General features: G+C 37.7%; 1 protein-coding gene across 1 annotated transcript in view; it reads left to right on the top strand.

Annotated features, from left to right (window-relative positions):
- Positions 1 to 19046, top strand: part of LOC122070476 (protein NAP1) — a 29323-nt gene extending 10277 nt beyond the window's left edge. Inside the window, exons 9-23 of the mRNA XM_042634639.1 lie at positions 442 to 486; positions 597 to 739; positions 1579 to 1711; positions 6177 to 6287; positions 6404 to 6482; positions 10378 to 10571; positions 12216 to 12361; positions 12873 to 12954; positions 13085 to 13195; positions 14026 to 14151; positions 14228 to 14367; positions 14474 to 14570; positions 15543 to 16534; positions 17236 to 17448; positions 18304 to 19046. Coding sequence (XP_042490573.1) covers positions 442 to 486; positions 597 to 739; positions 1579 to 1711; positions 6177 to 6287; positions 6404 to 6482; positions 10378 to 10571; positions 12216 to 12361; positions 12873 to 12954; positions 13085 to 13195; positions 14026 to 14151; positions 14228 to 14367; positions 14474 to 14570; positions 15543 to 16534; positions 17236 to 17448; positions 18304 to 18802 — 3111 coding nt within the window. The 3' untranslated portion in view covers positions 18803 to 19046. The remainder of the gene's footprint in view (positions 1 to 441; positions 487 to 596; positions 740 to 1578; positions 1712 to 6176; positions 6288 to 6403; positions 6483 to 10377; positions 10572 to 12215; positions 12362 to 12872; positions 12955 to 13084; positions 13196 to 14025; positions 14152 to 14227; positions 14368 to 14473; positions 14571 to 15542; positions 16535 to 17235; positions 17449 to 18303) is intronic.
- Positions 19047 to 19601: the final 555 nt, after the last annotated feature.

The raw sequence follows: 19601 nt of genomic DNA, 5'->3' as shown, positions 1-19601 counted from the left end.
AAAAAAAAATTCATTAGAATGCCTTAAAGAGTTCTTGGTAAGTATTCTATAGTCATGGATTGTGTTCTGCAGTTTATAAGAGACGTATCAAGTGTATTGATGGGTATCAAGTATCAACTGTGTGTATCAATGTGCATGCCATATATCGACCATATCGGGTTAATGCATGGATGGTACAATTTTCTTGGGCATTGTATGGATATTGCATTGTATTGTATTAAGTCCTGATACATCTCGATCGATATGGCCTGAAATGATAACTTTAAACCCTGCCAGAAGTACTTGTATTTCACTTTCTTTTCCTGCCAATTTCTTCTTGTATTACTGAACAATGTTTTGGTGTATAGTAAATGCTACTTGAGGTTGCTGTTTCCTGGTTTTATTAATGCATTGTAGATCATTCAGAGTTGGTTTCTTGGTTATGATATTTCTTGTTTTCAGGTTGTACTGAAGGAAAACTTAATTCTGACATTGTTCAGGGATGAGGTGAATTTTATCTGATTTCATGCTAAATATTATATTTTTCTTTTTCAAGAAAAAAAGGCTGTAGATCTTGTTTTGTTGGCTGATCATGCCCATAATTTTATAAAATGCAGTATGCACTAGTGCATGAAGATTATCAGTTGTACGTTTTACCACGTGTTTTAGAATCAAAGAAAATGGCAAAATCTGGTCGTGCAAAGCAAAAAGAAGCGGATTTGGAGTATAGTGTTGCAAAGCAGGTTGAGAAAATGCTGAGGTATGACATTGATACTTTCACATCAGTAGGCTTTAGGACTGAAAGCCTTAGATACTTCCCATAAGTAAAGATAAAGCAAAGATCATGGACTATGAGGAGATAAAACATCATTTCCAGTTTTTTGTCATATCTTTTGCTTGAGGATAGTTGGTTCGCTACTTTGCATGCTCAATAGGTAAGTTTTATTGATTTATTTTTGAGGAATACAGTTATTACTTTTAGCAAACACTTAAGTTTTCCAAAAGGCAAAATCTTGAGCCTTCTGCCACATCATCCCATAGCAACCTTCATCGGATTGTCTCATCTAATTAACGAAGAGTTGGTGCCATTGTGGGTTCCTGAGATTTCCCAGGCCTAAAGTCAAAATGTGTATGTGGTCCCAATATTTTATCTTATCAAATATATTGTTTGTTTAGAAATTAGTATAACATGTGACAAAAATAAAAGGAAAAAATATAATAAAGTTCTAAAATGAACTATAATAAGAAAGATTGTCTAATCATGCTAATCCATGGTACACATCATCTTGGTGGAACTCATGGTCCTCTAAATATGTCAACTTAAGGGTGCCCTGTACTAGTTCTACTGGTTCTATGAGGTATCCGAATCTTTGTATGATGTTGATTGTTTATGCATTGACATCATAGTGACTATTGAAGCAAATGCAGAGGACTTAATTGATTAAGGAAATGACAAAAGAAGAGATTGTTTTTGTTTTGTTTTGTTTTTTTGTTTTTTTTTTTTTTTTTTTTCGTTTTTTTTGTTTTTTTTTTTTTTGGCTTTATAAATGTTGCAGTGTTTGGGATATTTCGTATGTGATGACTCGTTGAGAATTGCAGTGAGGTGCATGAACAAGCATTAATATCCTGTGATGCCATACATCGTGAGAGGAGAATATTATTGAAACAAGAAATTGGAAGAATGGTTCTCTTTTTCACTGATCAGCCAAGTTTATTAGCTCCCAACATTCAGGTATGTTTCAAGTCTTAACCATCAAAACACATTCAGGTATCTCTGAACTGTAGGCATCCTCAAATGTGCGTTGTGATATGCTATCAGTTCATTTAAATATTGGATTCTTTTCTTTCTTTGTAATGAAGTGGTAAATGTTCCTATTATTGGAATGGAAATTCTTATCATGTCTTTAAATTGAATCTGTAAGGTGGAGAGGCAGTATCAGTAAATGTATGCAATTTTAGGTGTCTCTCATAAATGATATATTTTTTTGCTTTTTTCTTTGAGGTTCCCTAGCTTGATTTGAACACGAAAACCGAAATGAATGGTTTTCTTGTGACATTGATTATCTCATTGCCCTCTGGCATACTTTCTTTGAACCTGCTGAAGAAGGAATGCTTTTATATTTTTTAGAAAATCAAACTACTTGTCCCCAGGATTGTGGGAGAAATCTGAGACTCCAAACTAATTTCATTTACAAAAGTAAAAGTTCAAGAGTCTAGTTATGCTGCAGAAAGGTATGAAGCTGCTGCATATGCAGACCTGAAGTTGGGTCTTTAATCCGATATATGTGGAATCTAGAATGGTTTGAATTTCTTGTATAATTTTCTCTGCCCTTTTTAGAGAATGGAATGTTTTTAGAGGTTAGAGTAAGTGTAACAGATACATATAACTAGGATTCAGAACTCGAATTTGAAGAATGTTAAAGCTGAAACTACGAACAAAAAAATCTAAAGAAAAAGTTCTAAAAATTGTCTACTAGATATGTAAGACTAAATTCTCTACAAAGAACGAGAAACTAGAAATAGGAAATCGAAATACAGAGAAGTAAACATCTTATTACTGTTCCAAATAGTGCGATTGGTGAATCATGAAGTCTTTTTCTCATCGTGAATATGAGCTGTTACAACCTTTTGGGTCTGCAACATTTTGCCTTTGTTTCTTTTCTCTTCTTGATCAACCTCTATCTTCTGTTGCATATCAGGCGAAGAAAATATGCTTGCCAACAATTAAACTAAATACTAAAAAAGTATACGCACAGATGAACTTTATGATAAAGATATTGAGATGAGTTTTCCATTGTTGTCGCCTACATTTTTTCGGTGGTGTAGCTCTAGTATGGGCTTATTTGTTCTTTTGAATGGATAACATGAACTTTATTTAATGGAGGAAGAGATGAGGAGTTAAAATTCACAAACATAAAGGTTGCACTGAATTAGTATTTAGTGACGAGCATAGTTGTGAGGGCACCAAGGCACCCAAAGCAAGCATCATATTACTGGTATATTTGCCTTATGCCATGTATTTTTTTCATGTTCCAAGTCCCAAGCCTGTATTCCACGTTATAGGCATATATCATATATCATATAGTCTTTGGGCTCCTTGAAACATAAGGGGACTAGTAGCCTTGGACAGCAAGATTCCTTGACAAACCTTGACATCTATGGTTACAATTTATACTTACAAGTACTTTGCTCCTATACAATCCAACAACCACAACTCATCCTTTTCCCAACTAAATGTGGTCAGCTACATGGATGATGGATCTATGAGAAAATAATAATAAAAGTAAGAAGAGAAGAACACAACAACGTCTCAGAAACATCCCACCTAAATAGGGTTGGTACATGAATCATTGCCCTCTAAATAGCTTTATTTGTTTTCATATTAGAGTCGAGTGCTAAACTCTACATGTCTTTCCTCACTACTTCTCCTGTGCCATTTTAGACCTGCCTATCTCTTTTAGCTCCTTCCATATGAATGTGATAACTCCTCTTTACTGGTGCATCCCTAGACTTTTGTTGAACATGGCCAGACCACCTCAAATGACTTTCTAAGAGCTTATCTTGAATAGAGGCAACTCCTAAATCAGCTCTAATGCACTCATTCCTTACCTTCTTTTTTTTGGGTGAATTAATAATAGATGCATTAAAAGATGGGGAGGGAAAATATATCCACTAAGGGAAAATACAAGCTAAATAAGGGAACCAAAGTCCAAGGAAGACAGCAACCAAGGCCAAGTGGGCTTAAGGAGTGAAAGACATGTCACAAATGACATGTCTAATACAATTGAAGCCCAAGTGGACAAAACAAGAGCCAAAAAAAAGAAGCCCACATGGGCTGAACAAGAACCCAGAATCTCAAATAGGAGGGGCAAAAGGGGACATGGAGGTAGGGTTCCACCAAACCCTAGCACCAAGTCTCAACATAACAACTTCCAGCCGTCAATATGTGAATCGGAGTTCCAGCAGAAAAGGAAGGCATGACGGCTGACCGTGGGCCTTGGAGAGGGCCACGGCCAAGGGAGAAGCTGGCCTTGCAGAAGAGACAGCCGCAAAGGGGGAGGGGCGCCGGCCTTTCTGAGGGTGACGACGAGGTGGCTATCAGCCGAGCATGATGGCAACCTTGCGGGATGGAGCCATGCAAAGAGCTTGCCAAAACCACCGAGACAGCGACTCGAGCAGGAGAAATGTGAGAGACATTCGATTTGCCATGAGATAGAGCATGGCTAGGTTGCCTGCGCAAAGCACACTCAACCTAGCAGGCCCAGCGATTGTCGGCGAAGGGGGGGAAAGGACCAACAAGCCAAACCAAGAGTAGGGAGGGAAGAAGTACAGCAACAGGTCCAGCGATCGTCGGTGAAGGAAGGAGGAGAGGAACCAATGAGCCATTCTGGAAGCAGGGAGGGAGAAGAACAACTACAGGTCCAACGATCGTCAACAAAGGGAGCAGGTCGGAGAGAAGAGCCAGTGATCCAAACTGTGAGCAGGTCGGAGCAGCAGATGGACGACAATAGAGCCAAACTTGAACAAACCCAGTGAATGTCGGTAGAAGGAGCCAACGGTTCAAGGAGGGTTAGCAGGATCACGGCAGACCATCACCGGATCAAGATCGAGTCGGGAGAGGGAAGAAAGGGGAGGCGGCTAGGATGGATCTCACCTCCTGAACATGTGAGAGCGAAGAAGGAGAGGAGGAAGAAAGTTCAGAGGAGAGGGGTGAAGGAGAAGAAGAGAAGGGAGAGTAGAGGATGAGAGGGAGAGGGAGAGGACGAGAAGGAGAGAAGAAGAAGAAGAAGAGAGAGGAGGGGGGAGCAGCCCGGCGAGAGGTCAGTTTGCTCCAGACGGCAAAATCTTGAGGGGACTCTAGGTGGTTGTGGGCGTAAGGTCTCTCGGCCGACAGCCAAATCAGAAAAATCAGTCATTCCTTACCTTATCCCTCATAGTTTTGCTATACATCCATCTCAACATCCTCATCTCTGCTACACTCAGCTTATCTATATTATGCTTCTTTATTGCCCAATGTTCCGCCCCATACATCATATCCGGTCATATGACTGTCCTGTAGAATTTTCCTTTAAGCTTTACATGAATATGTCATTCACACAACACTCTAGATGCCCCTCTGTGCTTCGTTTCTTGCAGCATTATACCTCTTTAGTACTTTGCCAAGTTTTAAAACCATCTTCCTTAGTCTTAATGGCTGTCTAGACCTCTTTATCCCGCCACCAAGTCTCTCTCAAGGCCACACAGATACCTTTTGATTCGCTTAAACTTCTTTAGCAACCCTCTAAATAGTAAATACAGGACATCATCTTAGTCCACATTGTATTGTTGTCTCCCTCAAAGTCCCACTTTCCTTGTTTGACCACTATATTAGTGAATGAATCTAAGGAATCTTCTTTCAATCTCCACCACCTTACCTTCGGGCACACAAACTTCCTTATCTTACATTTTTGCGTACTGAGGCACGTATCTAAGACCACTAGTTTATGTTGAGAGGTGAGGCTCTCCCCATGTATAACCTTACAATCCTTACATAACAATTTGTTGGACCTTCTACTTAGGAAGAAATCTATTTGGTTGGTATGCTGCCCACTTTTGTAGGTAATTAAGGAACCCATGTTCTAGGGTAATAGTCTAAGCCTACGCTTATGGGCTAGACTTTTTACATGGACTTGCCCTTGCCTACTTATCACCGCATCTGGTGGCTTAGTAGGGGGCAAGTGCATGTAAAAACAAATATGGATAATATCTGACATAAATAAGTGCTGCACTTGTAGTTTGGCGCTAGTGCAATAAGACCACAGTTGCCCAGACCCCCACTAGGCCGCCCAGAGGCCTAGTCATCGCCTAAGCTTTGCCTTGACGACTATGCTTAAATATGAGTTTCTCAGGGATGGTGCAATACCCTTGGTTGACACAATCTAAAAACATCTTTTTTGGGGAAAAAAAAAAGAAGAAAAAAAGAAACGGAAAGCAAAAACTCAAAGGAACAACTTTATAAGTTTCCAAAAATTGCAAGTTTTATTTATCTTAATCTGGCTTTTGAAGCTTTTACTCCATCTTAGAGTTGACTTGATTAATATGATCCACGATCTGCATGGAGTACCACACATTCTTTTCCCAATAAATAACATTTGGCCATTTGCAGAGTTGCCCTTTGCTATTAAGGGAAACAATAACTATTTTTTGTGAATTTGCAGATGGTATTTTCCGCATTGGCTTTAGCTCAATCTGAGGTCATTTGGTATTTTCAACATGTTGGAATTGGATCATCAAAATCTAAATCTGTCAAGATAATACCAGTTGAGATAGTAAGCGTTCTTTATATCATTTAACTTGGATAACAGCAAAAATTTCTTGGGATTTATTTTTTGTATCAAGCAGCTGATCAACTGCTTGAATTTTACTACTTTGACTTTGGTTGCAGGATCCAAATGATCCTACAATAGGGTTCTTGTTGGATGGAATGGATCGCCTTTGCTGTCTAGTGCGCAAATACATCGCAGGTTAGTTATATTTAGTTATGTATTAATTATCATTATTAGGATTTTGTGATATATATATATATATATATATATATAAAATAGAGCATTAAAGGTCTTGACAAACATATTTCAAAAATCAGAGGAACTTTTCCTCTCAATCCTTGAATGTCAGGGTCTTCAAAATGTTTTCCATGCAAGCAACTTTGGTAAAGGCTACTTTTTCAATTTTACTTGAACAAAAATCGCATCAAAAGTTAAAACACCCTTAAGGCTCAATGGGCACATCTTCTTCCCTTGTAAAACCCGTTACTTCTGGCTGATTTTTTTCCCTCTTCTCCCCACCAACTCATTTTCCTGTTACGAAAGAAGATAAGACTCCAAAGAGTCTTGCTTAACCACTTTAGGTGGTGGAGTGTAGGGGGTAAAAGAAGACAGAATGTGCTATTGAATTTGAACAAAAGTAGATACAAATATTCACAGCTGTATGGCACATGTGACCCCACTTGCTTGTTGTATTATTTGTTAAACTGCTTTTACTTACTGTTCCTTATTATTACTTATTACTATCATCTAAGAAGTTTTTTTTTTGTGTTGGGGGGAGTCTTAGTCTTATAGTAAGTAAAGAAAACACACTACGTATGCACTTTCAGATCTGTATCTGGATCTGAAGAATAAGTGTGATCAAATATTGGAAGAGGATTGAAAGTGTGTAGGAGGTTAGATAAAGTGCTCAAAGGTAGACCAATCAGGTAGGTGACTAGATAGGTTTCCATGCAATACCCTATCCACTCACAAACCACTAGCTAGAAGCTAGAAGGTTCTTAACTGCTCGGTTGAGGGCATTCCATCCTCCTCAGGGTGCCAGAATACCTATAAGTCTGTGACAGCCAAAAACTTGTTTTAATGGGTGTTAGAGGGGCATGGTCATAGAATAGCAGTTAAGAAACAACTTTTGAGTGCCAGAATATCTGGTTTGTAGCCATTCCTATCAGTAGACATCAACCATTGGCACACAACAGAAGCTCTAGACAAGAACACAAAAGTAAATGCCTCTCAGGTATGGGAAAAAGAAACTACAGAAATTCCTGTTGCAAAAACAATTGGCGGTGAACCATTCAAGAGTTTCCATGGATCATTGTTCAACACTTTAAAGTGCCTGTATTTATATTTCCATACCAATGCTTATTGGAGTAATATATAATGCGGCAACCTATGACGGAGTGCCCAAGCTTGTCCATAGTTGAGAACAAATAAACCATATTATTGGGCCTTTGCACATAAAAAAAGAATTATAACAAGCACATAATAAATTTGCAATTAATTAATTTAATCTCATGAAACTGGGTTTGATGGAAGCACACGTCATATGTTAAAATATCTGACAAGGGGGAATAGAAATCTCGCCTGTGGTTGGTGCCGGGTGCTTTCTTTGTTTAACTTCGCCTACTGTTGTTTGGTCTTTGTGGTTGGAATGTCATGGTAGGATGTCAGTAGCTGTAGTGTTCACTAGTTTGTGCAACGTAGTCTATAGAAGAGAGGTGGATAAAAGGATTAAAGGATGAAAGTACGCCTATTGGAGTAGTTTGCATTGTGTGCTTACCAAACACCCCTACAAACATGGCAAGAAAGAGGAAATATTACTCTAATCTTGTAAATATTTTTGCCAAGACCTTTCATGCTCTATTTTTTTTATTTCTTTCTCATTTTTTATTAAAAAAAATCCACTATTATTATATATGAAAAATGTCCTTTACATGACCTGTTAAGAATCAAAATAAGCTTGATGCTCAAATTTTTAACCATGTGGAGGGTTCTTCTGGTGAAACCAACTGCTAGATGGATAGTTCCCCCCTTAGATTAAACATTGTCAAGTTTTGGGCCCCATCTTCATTGGTAGTCCACCTGCATAAAACTTTTAACCCCTTTCAGTGGTTAAACTGAATTTGCCGAAGTTATTTTATTTTAAATTTTACAGCTTTTCATTTCCATGTGGGGAAATGGGATTGGGCTGACACACTCTGGATGGATAAATGATAATGTGTACAAAAATTAAAAAAATGGTGAGAAATTTGAGCAGTTTTTGATGGGGCATCAAGGAAACGTTCACCCATATTATTATTACCAATTTCCCTTTTACTTTTAGTCAAGCTGATCATGCACTTCCATGGCTGTCTACTTTACCTGTGCTCAAAGGATTATCAACCTCCATTGGAGGGGCCGACCTTATAGAGTAAATACTTGAATAAATGGTCATAGGCATGGTATTTTTCCTGTATTCATTTGATGGTCAAAAATAAATTCAACAGTGTTTTAGTAGTATTCCGCTATAATAGCATCTTCTTTTCTCATTAGTCATTAAAGGAGAATATAAAAATACATTACTTTTCGGTAGTACCATCTGCTATTAGTAACCATATTCATAGTTGTCAAGGCGTCGCCTAGGCGTCCAGGCGGTTTGCCTGAGGCCTAGGCGACAGCCGCCTTGTTGCACTGCATGTTGCCTTCTGTTTCGGCACTTATTTATGCCAAATATCATTCAAGTAAATGTTTTTAATATTTGTTATTTCATTTACTTAAGATATTATTCATAAATAAGCAAATACCCTCTATTTGAATCCAATAAAAATAGTTTAAAAATCAAATTCCAAAAGGATAAAAAGTCAACCCCCCAGTCCAAGAACAAAAACTGGATTTTGGTTATAGGGACGATTTTCAACTTTTAAATGCTAGGGTTTTTTCTCAATTATGAAAATTTTATAAATTCTATCATGTTAAAACATTGCTAAAAACCAAAAGTCCGGTAAAAAAATATTTTGTTTTGATATTCATAAAATTATTTTCATTCAGGCGATTTTAACAGTATTCGCACACTTAAAAATAAGTTTGACTGAAGCATTACTTTGTCATTGCAACTCAGATTTAAGTAATCTTAGACTTGTTAGAAAGCTGGTTTTATATTATAACTAATACAAAAAGTCTCATGTAAAAATAAAATCATTTGACCAGTCAAACTTATTATAGAATAAGAGCATTTCTCTAAATGTTGATTTTTTATAACTTAATATGACTTAATGTTAATTTTTTATGGTTTGATGTGGCTAAATGTTGATTTTTAATGACTTGATATGGCTTAATCTTGATTTTTTATGATACAAGGTATATATAACTTACTAAATAATGTTAGAAAATAGGAAAAATAAAAAATAACACTTGTTCGCCTAGTTCGCCTTAAGGCGGGCGCCTTCTCGCCTAAGCGCTTAGACAACCCTCCACCACCTTGGTTCACCTTGGCGCCGTGACAACTATGACCATATTACAATAGGAATACCTCAGAATATTTTGCAGTCATATGCTGTAGTTTTTTGTTTAGAACTTTGCCTAAGCTTTGGCTAAAGTATAAATGTAAATTATTTGAGATTTGTTCTCATAATTAATGTGTAGGAATGAAAAGACTTCTAACTTGGTTGACAGTTTACAGTAACCTTCATGGTTCATTGACCTAAAGTTTTGGTGACTAGGACGGAGTTCAGCCTTCATTGTTCGCTATTACCCCTTCCCTAGCATCTTTGCTCTATGTCGGCTGCTCATTTCATTTGCTCCATATAAAATTGTTCATATGAAGTATGAAATATATATTGAATTGGTAGAACTGATCACGGATTCTCGCACAACCGAATTTCAGACCATGAATATTTGGCTTGTATTCCAGCCCAATTTTTGAATTGGGTATGGATAGAATGGTTTTAAAGTGCTTCTTTTCAAGATAATATCTCTTCCTCACGTATCTCGGATTAATACAACTTTCTTCTCTGTTGATGCTGCATAACTGCATATGATCATAATTCTTTCAGTACTGAAGAAATGGCCTTTCTTTTTGGAAGAACTTTTACTATTGAATATTCTTGCTTGTCTGCAGCAATTAGAGGCTATGCTTTATCATACTTATCGTCCTGTGCTGGTAGAATCCGGTTTTTACTGGGTACTCCAGGCATGGTGGCTCTGGATCTTGATGCGACATTGAAAGGGCTTTTTCAGCAGATTGTTCACCATCTTGAAAACATACCAAAGCTGCAGGGTGAAAATATTTCTTCCGTTACATGTGATCTCTCTGTAAGTAATTTTTTCAACATATTTCTATGCCTATTTGTATTACTAACTGCTGCTACAACTACTACTTCTTCTAAGACCAATTCTTTTAACTGGTATATTTTAAGATAGCATCTATGTATCTTAGTTAGTATGTGGCACTCTGTTATCTTGTAGCTACTTGTTGATGCTTGGTTTATTTTGTCTAGGGTTTTAGAAGACAAGAAAGAATATGGATATAGGAAGGAGAATTACATATCTGGGGCTGGGATGTGGTTTCCTGCATGGTCTACCTTGGAAGGCCTTCTTAAGTGGTCCTAACATCTGCCACTTGCAGGGTGGGCCCATATTTTGTGGGCTGCTAGGGGCTACAGTCTCCCACTCACATGTCAAGTTTCAAACAAAATGGAACTGGCCACATGGACGAAATAAAGCTCCAAAGATCTATGAAAAAATGCTTGAAAATATGTTAATTTTAAAATAGCTGAAGGCAAATCTATGGTGGAAAGTACAAGATAAAATGCCAATACATTGATCTATATGATTGAATTTTGTCCTGCTGAAATTTGACGTGTCCTATGTAGACCTATCTATCCAATTGTTGGAATCGCCACATCACCTGATCACATGGTAAAAGTAGGGGTGAGCACATTGCCATTCTGAATTTCTGAGGCAAAGATATAAGACAAGGAGGATGCAAATGCTCAGTAGGATGGAGATAAGGAACCCGTAGGAATCAATAGAAATGGGATGCTAGTGGGTGTCATTTGGTGGTTGTTTGTGTTGTATAAGATTCATGTGGTCAGATTACTTCAATTCGAACACAATTAGGAAACCTGAGCACAAGATTTGACCTGCAATTAAGCCGCAAACAAGAAGACAAATACAACTTTCTCATTCTCTAAATAGGTCATGCTGGTGAGCATGAAAATTTTACAAAAATTTCCTGTTTGAGGTTAAAGATTCAGTTAATCTGAAGAAGTAACAACAGCATGACCTGAATTCTCAACCTCAAGAATGAATAAGTCCTTGTCAGATTCAACTGAATAGACTGAACCCACCCACTCTTTGTCATTTTCATTTTGGGTTAGTGGGCTGTGTTGGAAATTGTCAACACTTATTTAATGTTCTGTATACGAGTCATGAGCAGAAATAGGGAGATAAGAATCATCAAATGAGGGACTGCAAAGGATCAGAGGTTGAAGGTTCATGACAAGGTATATGAGTCGTAATGGTAGGGACAAACCACAGAAGAATAGACATTCCTTGTAAAGAGGATTTTTCCCAAGAACTGGGGATTTAGGCTTGAGTCTACTTCAAATCTGCCAAATCTTTATGTCGAAGAACGAGGTGTGTCACATTTGGTCTAAAAGTGATTTCTAACACACCTCAATGAGTATTATATTTCTTTTAAAAAAAAAAAAAAATTCACTGTCCTTCTCCCTCTTCATCACCATCAAACATCAGTACTTTTGGCCCATAATGTCTAGGTCCTTGGGCATGCTCCAAAGAAATCTATTAATAGTTTAAGAGTGCTAGTCTAAAGTGGATTACCATGCTGCCTTAATTTTGTTGTTCTTGTTATAAATAGCCTTTTTATTGATAATGATATTTTTTTGAGATGTACTACTGTTTCCCATCCTTAACAAACTTCCATTTGTGTTCTAGGATTTTCGTAAGGATTGGTTGTCAATATTAATGATTGTCACATCGTCTCGGTCATCCATAAACATTAGACATTTGGAGAAAGCTACTGTTTCCACTGGGAAAGAGGGATTATTATCAGAAGGGAATTCTGCTTTCAATTGGTCCAGGTGCTTCCTATTTTCAATGAAGATTTTATGTTTATCACATATTAATTTTATGCCTTATTTTTCTTACAATTTTTGTCCATTTAAGAATTCCTTGAGTCTTTGTACAGCTTTAAAAATGGGTATCATATATTTTCATATGACTGAAGAATTTTCATTAAATTTTATAAATTTCTGGGAAACAAACATAGTTATCAAGGCGTCATCTAGGCAACAAGGCGGTTCAGCATCGCCTTCACCCCTAGGCGCCAAGGCATCGCCTTGTTGTAGTTGCTTTGATTTTCTGCCATCCTCCATCGCCTTGCTCACTTTGTCACCTTGATAACTAGAAACAAGCCATAGAACTAAATTCTGTTACTCCAAAAAAAAAAAAGGGTAAAATCTATCAAGTTCCTCACTGGGAAGAATTGGGCATTGGGGCCCAAAGGATGCATGCACTTACAAGCACTATGTAGAGATACATAGATTCTAGATAATATATTTGTGTATCTATTAAGTAGATTTTATACTACAGGTGTGTTGATGAACTTGAATCTCAGCTGTCAAGGCATGGAAGTCTTAAAAAGTTGTACTTCTATCACCACCATCTTACAGCAGTAAGTGTTTCCTTTCTGATTTTCTTTATTGGTTTCTTTATTGGTTTTAAGGCTCATTACTCCACCTATGCCATTGGTGTTGTATGTCTTTCGGTGTAGTTGTTATCTGATGGTAAAAGTGTAAAATCAGGTCTTCAGGAACACCATGTTTGGGCCAGAAGGGCGCCCACAACATTGCTGTGCATGGCTTGGAGTTGCTAGTAGCTTTCCAGAATGTGCCTCTATGGTAGTTCCAGAAGAGGTACTGGATGTATAATATTTTTTTTCTTCTTACTATTAAGCAACACAGATTGACAAGATTGCTTTTTGCCCTTTTTGCTCTTTTTGCCATAACTTGTCCAGTTAAGGTTTTGCCTCCTGCTTGACCTGGACAATCTAATTAATATGGGGAAAACTCCATCTCATGGCCTCATCATAAGAAAGCTTCTCATGGTGGCCCACCACTTCTGAGCTATGGGGAGGGTGGGTCTTGCAGGACCTGCCATTGGATGGGTTTTTACATCCTTTGGATTAGCAACATTTCAAATTTAGGGTCCCATCTCCATTGAATGTGTATTGAGCTTTTTCCCTTGTATTTTCACTGGTTGAACCAATCTACTACCAACATTGAATTTTCAATCAGTTCTTTGGATATTTTTCTCCAATGTGGGAAAATTTGACATGGATAAAATTTACTATGATGTTGGATGATGTGGGCAACATGTTTGTAAAAGTTGAGAAAAAAAAAAAAAACTGAGCTGCCACATGGTAGAAATTTTGGCTAGTGTTTAGCATACAGCACGGTACATGATTAGAAGAGCATACATGTGAAGCAACAAGTTAGATGGAACAATGGCCACCAGGAGAAGTGTTAGAACATTTTTATGCTAGTCATCAGGGCAGTTTATTTTTACTTTTCCATTAATCAGTCTTCTAGAATTGTGTGTTGGCAGATCTATTACCAGCAATTTTTATTTTGTGTGCAGATTTATCCCTTTGTGTTGATTTCATGAGAAAAGTTTTCAGCTAATCTTACTGAAGAACACTAGTATATCATGGCATGACAGTTATTTTCTTCCTGTGTCAGTGCAGTTATCCAAAATTGGCCGAGATGCTATTTTATATGTTGAATCTATTATTGAGTCTGTCATGGGTGGATTGGAAGGACTAATCAATATTCTTGACTCTGAAGGAGGATTTGGCTCTCTTGAAATTCAGGTAATTAGTTTTCTGTTTATGCAGGGGCTAATTCAATGAAATGATGTTTTAAAGATTAATTTTGTGCAAATTTCAGCTTCTTCCAGAACAAGCAGCAATTCACATGAATTATGCAACCAAAGCCTCAAACCCTGCTACAAAATCTCCAAAGGGCATCTCTGGTTTCCCATTGCCTGGCCATGAGAGCTTCCCCGAAAATAATGGTTCTATCAAGATGTGAGCATGAGACATGGAAAATCAATACCAGATTCTTTTGGGAGGTTTTTCGTTTTAGTAGTTAAAAAAAATAATTGATTGCCTTCTGGTTTGAATGATTTGACAGGTTGGAGGCTGCAATGCAGAGGTTGACCAATCTATGCTCTGTTTTGAATGATATGGAACCCATATGTGTTCTAAACCATGTCTTTGTATTAAGGGAGGTAAGAGACTTTTATCTTTCTTCTTCAGATACTTCCAACTTCGTTGTAATACACTTAAGATGCCTTTGAGCCTACTGTCATCAAATTCCAGCATATGAATCACATTAAGCTTGTATAATTTCCTGGTATCTCTTCACCTAACAACATCTTTAGAGAGCACACTTAATGTGTCTCTGTACATTCCAACCCCTTGTCGAGGAAGACTATAATTGTGCTTTACTACTTGACTTCCTCGCTTTGTAATACTTCCTGTCATGGATAATGGTGTAAGGTGGACTGCTGCTTCACAAGCAAAAGTTACTCTTCTGCAAGGGTCTCTCTGGGTGATGCATATGTGGCTTGGAGACCACTCATGTTAAGCCCAAAAAGACAACTTAAGGACAGTGCAAGAGGATTAAAATTGATAGATTCTGACATGTTGACTTGCTTGCCATCTTGGAGAGAATAGAATGGCAGAACAGGTCATGGTCTGGGTGTCAACATATGTAAACTTCTGACATTTTTGCTAAATATATGTGTAATTAGGATTGGTTTAGTGTTAATGGTCCAATCATGCAGTTAATGGGTTATGGGTCAACCATATTGCAGTTGATCGAGTGACAAGATAAATGGGTTGGACAAAAAAGTCACATAGGTTGACGGTTGACCCACCAATTTTGGGGTCTTAGGTGATGGGTGAACATATTCAACCTTCCAAGCTGATCCAGGTCACAGAATGTTGTATCTGAACTAATAAGAGAAAGTTCATGGAGAGAGATCTTAATAATTTTTGCTCTAGAGCAGTAATTTTATTGTCTTGCATTTTTATTGATCAGTTCTGTGTATCCTATGTCCTATAAAATTAAGATTATTGATTGTTGTCAAATTACTTTTCTTTTGATCTATTATTGTTTTCCAATTATGCTTCTAAATAAACCTACCCCATCAACTTGTTGCAACTTCAAGCATAACACACCTCTCATTACTGTGCAGTACATGAGGGAATGCATCATTGGGAATTTCAGGAGGAGACTTCTAGCAGTGTTGAAAACTGATAATGATCTTCAGCGGCCATCCATTTTGGAGTCACTGATCCGCAGACATATGAGCATTGTGCATTTAGCAGAGCAGCACATTAGCATGGATCTGACCCAGGGCATTCGAGAAGTCTTACTCACAGAGGCCTTCTCTGGCCCAGTTTCTTCCCTTCATTTGTTTCAAAAATCTGCAGACCAAAATACTGGATCTGCTGTTGAAGCTGTATGCAACTGGTATGTTGAAAACATAGTGAAGGATGTATCTGGTGCAGGGATTTTGTTTGCACCAATGCACAATTGTTTCAGGAGCACAAGGCCTGTTGGTGGATATTTTGCAGACTCAGTTGCAGATGTAAGGGAGTTGAAATCCTTTATTCGTATTTTTGGTGGCTATGGAGTTGACAGACTAGACAAAATGATGAAAGAACACACAGCTGCATTGCTGAATTGCATTGACACATCATTGCGCTTGAACCATGAGGTTCTCGAGGCATTTGCTGGAAGCATGCATTCTGGTGACCAGGTGGAAAGAGAGGCAAATTTGAAGCAAATTGTGGACATAGACACAGTGGTTAGGTTTTGCATTCAGGCTGGCCAGGCTCTAGCTTTTGATCGGCTTTTATCAGAGGCTGCAGCGGCCATGCTGGATGAAGGTGCACCTTTAATATTTTCTTTGCTAGCTGGGGTTACTAAGCATTTACCTGATGAGATACCTGAGAAGGAGGATATTAGGAGGTTGAGGGTGGTGGCAAATAGTGTTGGTTTAGTTGGAGATCATGATTCAGATTGGGTGAGGTCAATTTTGGGAGAGGTTGGTGGTGCCAATGATGGTTCATGGAATCTATTGCCATATCTGTTGGCTGCATTCATGACATCCAGTATCTGGAACACAACTGCCTTCAATATCAACATTGGGGGCTTTAACAACAATATCCACTGCTTGGCTAGGTGGGCCTTACTTTATGTTTAAGTAAATCTAATAAGATGTGATTATCTATCAATGACACAATTGTGAATTATTTGAAAAGAAGAGAAACAAAACATGTAACACATAGTTGTCAAGGTGCCACCTAGGTGACAAAGCACTTTTCAGTGCAATAGGCATGCTGTCAGTTTTATGGCATAAGTAATACATGGCATGGATGTCTAGAGCGCCTGGCCACAGCCTTGGGTTGCCTTGGCAACTATGATGTGGCATGCCTTTAAATTATGAATGTTAAGTAGGGGCCTTCAACCATAGTATCAGCTCATGGATGTTCCTTACCGTATGCCAATCTTCAGGATCATTGAGTAGAAAATGTATAGATATTGAAATATACCATTCTGCAGGGAATCATGACTCGTCCGGAGGATGACTTTTTAGTACATCTTTTAGCCCAATTATCTATTTAGTTGAATGGTTATAACTATCTGATGCTGCTCTATTGGCTTTGCTGTATAACAATTGGATGCTGTGATCAGAACAGATTCTGGGATAGTTATGATTATCCAGATTTATTTATTAGGTGGGGCCTTTGAAAGAATATTCCCGAATTTTATAATTTTGTTGTAAATGGATTGTCATTTTGTAGGAGAAAGCTTCCAATCTCTTGTAATGCTTAATTACCTTGTAGTGCCTCAATTATTCAGGCTAAACAATGTTCTTGCAGGTGCATCAATTCTGTGATTGCAGGCAGTGAATTTGTTAGGTTGGAAAGAGAACAACAGCATAAGCAATCCCTGTCAAATGGGCATGCTGCTGAGGTTACAGAGCCTGAAATACATAATCGTTTTTCTGTTGAAGCAAACATAAAGTCTGTGATGCAGCTTTTTGTTAAATGTGCTGTAGGGACTATACTGGATTCTTGGAGTGAGAGTAACAGGTATTTTCCCTACTGTATAATTATAGTTACAGAATGTTTTTTTATTGTGAGGTTTGCTTGATAACTCTTGACTTGCATCCATCATTCTTGATATGTTAAGGCCCCTTAATACACTGAATCTAACATTACAAAGTCCAACCAACCGGAATTAAAAAGAGTTGATAGAAGAAATTACCCATGAATCTTTATCTTAGAGCTATATGTGCAATACGCTAATTTTTTTTTTTGGGTAAAATATGCAGTACGTTAATCAAACAGGCATATTAAGCTGCTAGAAGGGCTTAAGAAGCTTAAGATTATCAACTGACATAATTGGGCCAGCTTTACGAGTAAGGGAAATTTGTTCCGGATTTTTCACATTTGTCCAACACAAAGTTGTAAAAACTTGCAGCTAACTTTATGATTGCTGACTTGGTTGATTTGAGATTCTGTGTAGCCTACCAAGTCAAATATCAATTATTCTAAAGTTTGACATTCCCTCGGTGATGCGTGAAGGGCTCCTGAGATTTACTTGCTCATTGACCATGATACGAATGAGGGATGACATAAGAAAGTGGAACAGTAAACTTAATTAACTTTTTTATAATTTTAATACAACAAAATTCCTAATCTTGAAACAGATTTTTTACAAAAAGACTCACTTAAGTGCCTGAATCAATCTTTTATTCCTGAGCCTTGAGATCCTGTTTAAAAAACTAAGAGATACAAGTTTGTTTTGTCTCCACCTGAAAATTTTCAATATGTTGATGAAATCTATGTTGTAGCATCTGAGATATGCTCCCCCTCCTTTTCCATTTTGCATGCATTTTCAATTGTTACAATATCCATGCCATTAACTTGATTTTCTCCCCACAGGTCTCATGTCATAGCAAAGCTGATCTTCCTAGACCAGCTTTGCGAGTTCTCTCCGTATCTTCCAAGAAGCACTCTTGAGCTCCATGTTCCTTACACAATTCTTCGTTCCATTTATAGCCAGTACCATTCAAATTCTCTATCAATTCCACTGGCATTGCTGAGCCCATCATCCAGACAATCACCTTCTTTATCTGTCTTTCATGCTTCTCCGACATTTCGGCAGAACCGTGGTGATTGGACACCTCAGTCAGGTGCTTATGATTCAGGTCATGTGAAGGCGACATCTACTCATAGCCAGGAGCAGATCTATGACAATGGTAGCAGAAACCTTCGTAGCAGTGACAACAACAAACTACGGAATATTCGTCGTTCTGGACCCTTGGAATATAGTACAAGCCGAAAGGTGAAATTTGTTGAAGGCTCAACTTCAGCTAGCACTGGACCAAGTCCATTACCAAGGTTTGCAGTGTCAAGATCTGGTCCTTTATTGTACAAGTAGAAAGTGGCCAAACCCTTAGAATTTTTGTAGAATAATTTTATTATTATTTGATCAAGAGATATTTAGAGATATTCAGTTACTTGCAAGTGTATAGATTAGGGTTACCTTAATTTGAGTGGTCTATAATCCATCCTACTTTGATTCCACTTCTCTCTAAAATTCCTGCTTGTCTTCTTCTATTCCTCACACTCCCGGTGTGATTATAAAATTCCTTCTTGTCTGGTGCGTGGCGATATGCAAGCAATTGGTGTCTTTTTCCTGCTTTTTATATGCCCCCAACTGTTTTCAGTTACTTTGTAAATGTGGGGATCAAGAGGAACTACCCAGGCACTGACGGGTAACAACACAATGAATTGGAAGTGTTCCGGTTGGGCATTTCAAATTGTTTAGAAGAATGTAGTATAATTTGTTGCTGTGGAATATGTCTGTAAGTTACGTACTTGCCTTCTTTTGATTCTTGCTCGATCTAGATAATGAAAAATTATCATTCGGTTCCTTGGGAGGATGGATCCCTAAGAATTCACCTATCCTAGTAACAAAGAAATCTGACTTGAATGATCCTGTATTAATTAGGAGCTAAATTGATGGGTCATTTCTTTGAATAATGTAATTGAGTTTGTTATAGTGGATCAGAACTATTTTAATTGTGTACTAATTTATCAATTGCCTACAAATTGATCTGATTCATCATTAATGAGGATCAGTTCAGGAGCACAATTTTATGAGAGCGTTTCTAAAACCTTTGGAATTGAAAAAGGAATTCTCTTCTAATATCCTTTTCTTTGACACCTTGGATTTA

The sequence above is a fragment of the Macadamia integrifolia genome, unplaced genomic scaffold (assembly GCF_013358625.1).
Source record: "Macadamia integrifolia cultivar HAES 741 unplaced genomic scaffold, SCU_Mint_v3 scaffold933, whole genome shotgun sequence".
Classification (NCBI taxonomy): domain Eukaryota; kingdom Viridiplantae; phylum Streptophyta; class Magnoliopsida; order Proteales; family Proteaceae; genus Macadamia; species Macadamia integrifolia.
This window is presented reverse-complemented; position numbering and strand designations above follow the sequence as displayed.